Source organism: Caloenas nicobarica, chromosome 1, assembly GCF_036013445.1.
Source record: "Caloenas nicobarica isolate bCalNic1 chromosome 1, bCalNic1.hap1, whole genome shotgun sequence".
Classification (NCBI taxonomy): Eukaryota; Metazoa; Chordata; class Aves; order Columbiformes; family Columbidae; genus Caloenas; species Caloenas nicobarica.
Window position 1 is genome coordinate 125,864,858 of NC_088245.1, and position 6,493 is coordinate 125,871,350.

The window sequence follows — 6,493 nt, forward strand, 5'->3', positions numbered from 1 at the left end:
TTTGTTGGTGTGACTTGACAAATGAAGCAAGCAAGCAAACCAGCTGTCCATGATGTTGGTTACATAAGCTCAGCCATAGACGGCTTTCAGATTAAGTGATCAGGATTCAGTTTATATTTGTCTTGCAAGAGGTAAAAACATAAACTGTCCATTTCAGGAAAAAAAAAATTAAATCTAATGTGTGAATCTGAAAGTAACTTTTCCTGTAATAAAAGGCCCCTTTTATGTTCTACGTTCCTGGCTTTACTAACAGGTTTCTGGAAAACTGTGGATATAAATGCAGTTAATGCTTTGCTCAAGATTTGAGTTTACTATGACAGATAACATTTTTCCATAGATCACCTCCAGCAGTTCTTATGTCTGTCCTGGCCACTCAAGAACGCTTGCTAGAAGACATCCTGGAATGCGTTCCAGTTGGAGAATCTGCAGTTATTCATCCCCTGAGCGATGAGTTCTGCCTTGTTCTAGGATATCTTCTCACTTGGAAGTTAACCTTAGCTTTCTTCAAAGCAGCTTCTTCTCAGGTATATGTTCAGAGTCTCTTCCTTTTAACTGAATTTCTTAACATGCTTATTTGGTTTGAATCTTGAAGTTTCATTCAGCCTTTGTATTCTTTTAGTTATGTATCTTCCTACCTCTGATTTTTGTGGAATTAGTGAAATTCTGAAAGCATCAATAGACTTAGGTTTCTGCACTGCAGTAGTTAAGGACGGTAATGTTAGAGTACAAAGAATGAAGATTCATTAATAGATGACTTTTTCTGGCATTTTCAAACAAACTTGCTACATTTTATCACCTTATAATCATTCAAAATGGTGCAGAGAACTAAATCATTCTTCGCTTGTTCTGAATCACAGTCTTGCCTTTCCTCCCTACAGAAAGATATTATTTACAGAGTAAGCTATATTTGTTAAGTCTCATCTGTATATTTTTGTTTGTTTTGTTTTTTAACACTATCAGCTGCGAGTTCTCTACTCACAATACTTCAGAAAAACTAAAAGCTTGAATAAGCTGCTTTATCACTTGTTCAGACTTATGCCTGAAAACCCTGTCTTGTCTGGGCCAACTTCAGAAGTTCCAAATAAGGACACAAAAACCTTCTTTACTGAAGAGCTACATTTAGATGTTAAAGGTTAGTAAAAATTGTATTTGTGCATTTGAGAGAGTTTTGATATAGCTGAAGTTTAAATATACTTTTGTGCTTAAAATAGAGATTTAAAAAATCTTTGGCTAACCGCTCCTCATTTGAAGCTTAACCAAAACTGAAATGTTTATTAGAAAACCAAGGAAAAAATCCCAGGAAATGCTTAGATTATTCGCTTAGGACAGAAATAATACATTGCTAGTATTTGAATCCTGAATGTATACAAAGATTCCAAAATACTAAATATGTGTGATCTATTCTGGGACTTCTCCATTGCTCCTAGATACTTTTAAAAACTGTAAATGGAATTTCTATTTTTTTTTTGTTCTATTTTTATAAATAAATTAAAACAAAAATATTGTTAAGATGTATTTTTTTAGTGTTTGAGGCATTGTGTGTTGTTTTTGTCATGCTGTTCAGAAGACCAAGATTTAATCAGTTGTGATGAGAGAAGATATGTTAGTTTTTTTAGCTGAGAAACATGAAAATGAGAATTAGTTTTGAAAGTTACTTCGTTGAAACTGCTGTTTTATGTACCTGTATAGATGTAAGCAAAGATACTGAGTTTTCATGTCTTTATTTTTTGCTTGAACATCACTATGTTGCAGAACAATTTATCTGGATGACAGTAAGAAAGAATGACTAACATGACATCCCAAGACAAAGATTTCCCTTATCTCTTTATGCATTTTTAGGGAATGCTGCAAACCTCAAATATGTTTGAAACATTGTATTGTTTGTTCACTCTGAAGTGAGCTTTTTGCAATTTCTAGAATATAAAATTATTCTTGACTTCTGGTTGCCCATCTGGAGTTCATCTCTAAATTAGAAGATGAATTCCCAGTTGTGGAGTGTTAGCCTGAGCAACAAAGAAACCAGACCGATGGAGAAAGGCAGAATCAAACAGGTGCTTACAGTATAGAACTGTAGAATCATTTTGGTTGGAAGAGACGCTTAAGATCAAGTCCAAATATAACCTCACTCTAGCACTAAACCATGTCTCTAAGAACCTCATCTACGTGTCTTTTAAACACCTCCAGGGATGGTGACTCCACCGCTTCCCTGGGCAGCCTGTTCCAATGCCTGCCTACCCTTTCTGTGAAGAAATTTTTCCTAATATCCAATCTGAACCTCCCCTGGTGCAACTTGAGGCCATTTCCTCTTGTCCTGTCACTTGCTACTTGGGAGAAGAGACCAACACCCTCCATGCTACACCCTCCTTTCAGGTAGCTGTAGACAGCGATAAGATCTCCCCTCAGCCTCCTTTTCTCCAGGCTGAACAGCCTCAGTTCCTTCAGCTGCTCCTCATCAGACTTGTGCTCCAGGCCCCTCACCAGCTTCATCACCCTCCTCTGCACTCTCCCTAGAACTTCAATGCTCTTCTTATGATGAGGGGCCCAAAACTGAACAGAGTATTCAAGGTGCGGCCTGACCAGTGCTAAGTACAGTAGCAAATATAGAAGGAGCATGTATGTGAAATTCTGGTTACCACAGTCATGTTGGTATCAAAATTTCTGTGCATGGTGTGGACGAACCAACATTTGTGACTGATGTGTTTCAACATCCTTCCTTTCCCTTCCAGGGACGGGAGTCCTGTCATCCCTGATTCCGCACTTGGCCTGCTCCGTGTACCGTACAACACTGAAAGACTTGCCGGCCATGGTCAGGCTCTGGTGGAACAGCTGCGAGAAACGCGTCTTCAACATTGTAGATAAATTCACAAGCAAGTATGTCAGCAATGTGCTTTCTGCACAGGAAATATCTGCTGTTCAGACTAGCACGCAGTTATTTAACAGCATGACGGTTAGTAAGACCTTATGTCCTTTTCTTTATTCACTTTAGTGTTTTTGCAAACGTTTCAAGAAATGTTGCTTTTCAGAACTAGATTGTATTACAGTGTTTTATATGATTGGGTTTTTGTTGTTGTTCTAAATGACTGATGAAAACATCATTTAGCCTGGTATTGATACATTAAGTTGATGTTTATTAATGCTCTCTTTGCAAAAAAATAGAAAAGAATGGGGTTTACTATGTTGGAGTAGTTGAGGAGGTCCGTGGAAGATACTGCTATCAATATACTTCTTTTTGGTTTATTAAAAAACATAATCAATCAATAGATTGAAAAATGGCTGGTAATTTTTTTTTTGGTTTGCCAAGATACGAGTGGGTTTTTATTTTCTTTGAGAAAAGTGTTTTCCTGGTCTAAGAAAATTATTTAATGTCTGCGGTAAAGTATTTATGGCTTTTATATATAAAAAGACTAGAGGCGGTATCTCTCTGTGGAGCTTTTTAATACGTGCATTTTTTTCACAGGTAAAAGCTCGGTCCGCCACACGGGAAGTGATTGCTACCTATTCAGTTGATGACATATTTATTGAACTAATAATACAGCTTCCATCAAATTACCCACTGGGATCCATAACAGTGGAGAGTGGAAAGAGGGTTGGTGTGGCTGTACAGCAGTGGCGTAATTGGATGCTACAGTTAAGCACGTATCTTACACATCAGGTGAGTTTAGAGAGAGCCTGTAGTTTTGAAATGTAATCGTCCTAATAATAGAAAAGTATACCTAGTAATGTAATATTATTTAGATCTCAAAGGACTTCATAGGATTGGTGACTTTTACCATCTGCTTTTCACCAGATGCTGAAACAGAGAGGTAGAATTATCTACTTAACAAGTCCTGTTAAATCCATAGCCAAAGCTGAAAATTTAGATATCTTAAGACATGGGCCAGTGTTTGCCCCATATGGCAATACTATCACAACTATAATTTGAAAAAAAACAGAAACCAAAAAAACCCGGTACATTAAATTCTCTAAGATTGGTGGTTGCTGAAATTGCATAATCTGTGGTTAGAACAAAACAAAACAGTGACTGAAAATTTTTAAATCCTCTTTTAAGTGCTCCTAAGTGCATTCTTTTTGTTGTGTTGAATGCTTGCATTTCTATGGAGTATCGTCTGTATTTCCTGTGTTGGCTTTATAAATTGCTCACTGCATATATTATGTATTATCTCAGATTATAAAGCCTTCGGGCTTTGTTTCCTTCATGTGCTTACGAATTAACAGTAAGAATATTCTGAAGGAATTCTACAGTATTAACAGCTCTTTTCCCTCTGTTAGAATGGAAGTATCATGGAAGGCTTATCTTTGTGGAAAAACAACGTGGATAAACGTTTTGAGGGCGTTGAAGATTGCATGATCTGTTATTCAGTCATTCATAGTTCCAACTATTCTCTTCCCAAAAAAGCTTGCAGAACATGCAAGAAAAAGTTTCATTCAGCTTGCTTGGTAAGTACCTAGATTTTTTTTTTAAATAGGCAAAATATCAATTTATAGGTTGAACCAGGAATTTCTATTGTAATACCACCAATTCTCCATTACGTCATTGGAGTACCTGGGATTAACTGAACTAATAAATTATTTGTATGGATTTTTACTAAGTTGTAAGGGCATGTAATGAGAGAGGGGTTGCTATGCTTCACAGATAATAACTCTCTGGTTTGTGTTCACTAAGACATAAACCATTGCATGTACATAGGGTATAGCAACAGCATCTTGTTGCTAACAGCTCAGCTATGGGAATACAAAAGGTTAAATTTAAATTTATGCAGCACACTCTTCAGTAAACTCTGCTGATCTGGATAGTTAACATTTAACTACATCCAAGTCATCATAGGCATTGGTTGTATGGTTACAGAGTATACTGGAACAGGTTGGCATCTGTATGGCCAGATAATAGAGGAAATATTGCTGCTTTAAAACCCTTATCTTTTTATTCTAAAATGAGACTAGACAAGAGTTCATTTGTGTCAGGTTTTTTAGAATAAAACTGCAGTATTATGTGTGTGTGTGTAATATGTGTATATACATATGCACACATATACAAGTGGAAAGGTGTGTTTTTACTTTTTTTTAAGTATAGTTAATATTTTGATAGTTGTATTCATTGGCAAATAATGTTTGTTATTGGTGAAAAACCAGCATTCTTTGATATTCAGCTTGAATCTGTATATTAAACAGTTGTATTTCTCTTTCAGTACAAATGGTTCACATCCAGCAACAAATCCACCTGTCCACTCTGTCGAGAGACATTTTTCTGAAATTAAACGGTCTTTCTTCTTCCTGTGAGCTAAGTAATAAATTAAGAGGAGGCAATAAACTGTACGCTGAAAGAAGCTAACTTGGAATAACGTCAGTTACTTTAAATTCTTGGCTAGTAGGATGATAACACATATTTACCTCTGGACTGTTTTTTGTAAGTTTGAAGATTCTTCTTTGATATAAATAAATATATAAGAATAACTTATTTTCATTTGTATATTTTTAAGGTATTGAGATATGTTAAAAATTCAGAAATACTGCAGAGTTGTCAGAAAAGTGGTGTTTAATCCACAGCATAGTTGATGAAAACCTCTTATTTTAGGTATATTCTAACATGGTGTTATGCACTTAACCCAGATCCTGCCTCTTAATGTAACAGGTGAATTTAACATAGGTGGTGTAAAGCCTTGGTTATTTTTATTATAGTGCGTTCATAATAGTTCTTCTTATGGGAAAAAATGTTGTTGCTGTTAGACATTAAGGCATGGAACTAGGGTGATAGCCTTCTGTTAAGGCATAAAATTTAAACATAGCATACTCTAACATATTTATAAGGTGAGCTTTCACCTTTAACAGTCTTCTTTTCCCAAAAAACCTCAGCCATCCAGCACCCTAAAAACAAGAAAACTCGGAAGCCCAAGTAAGTAGAACGAGTACAATCATTCCTGCATGACAAACACTACCTATTCAGTGACCATTGGCTTTTAAATGAAGAGAAAGCGTACACACTGATCAATTCTTGTTTTCATTACTTCAGTTAATATCTTAATTAGGTGGCAAATTACCTATCACTGAATGTACACTGTCCTTCCACTGCCCCATAATAATGACTCTGAACATGACAGATGCATCAGAATATAATATTGTCTTAAACTGTACATTTTTTTCATGCTTTTTTTTAACAGCAGTAGCATACTAATATATTCCAATTTGGGTGGTATTTGTGGCAAATTTCTTTGAAAAGTCAATAAAATGGGAGGAATAAATTACTTTGATCAATCTCTGTAGTCTCTGGATTGCTCTCTGTGTGCGATAAACTTTCAGAAATCAATACTATAAATTTTCGGATGTCAAGTTTATAGTGTACTCAATTGGCTGTACCTCAATAGCTGGCTTTGTTTTAGTTGTTTTTGTGTGCGTTTGGGGTTTTTTTTTTTTAGATTCTGCATGTTTTCTCAAAGTTGGTCTCTTTTGAGGTGGCAGCTCTAGAAATTATTTTAGGTGTTGGTAAGTCTGTATTAAC

General features: G+C 35.8%; 1 protein-coding gene across 1 annotated transcript in view; it reads left to right on the forward strand.

The window, feature by feature from the left end:
• LTN1 (listerin E3 ubiquitin protein ligase 1) overlaps positions 1–6,222 on the forward strand; it is a 32,184-nt gene extending 25,962 nt beyond the window's left edge. Inside the window, exons 25-30 of the mRNA XM_065655200.1 lie at positions 338–524; positions 961–1,132; positions 2,727–2,947; positions 3,458–3,652; positions 4,270–4,437; positions 5,187–6,222. Coding sequence (XP_065511272.1) covers positions 338–524; positions 961–1,132; positions 2,727–2,947; positions 3,458–3,652; positions 4,270–4,437; positions 5,187–5,249 — 1,006 coding nt within the window. The 3' untranslated portion in view covers positions 5,250–6,222. The remainder of the gene's footprint in view (positions 1–337; positions 525–960; positions 1,133–2,726; positions 2,948–3,457; positions 3,653–4,269; positions 4,438–5,186) is intronic.
• The last annotated feature ends 271 nt before the right edge of the window (positions 6,223–6,493 follow it).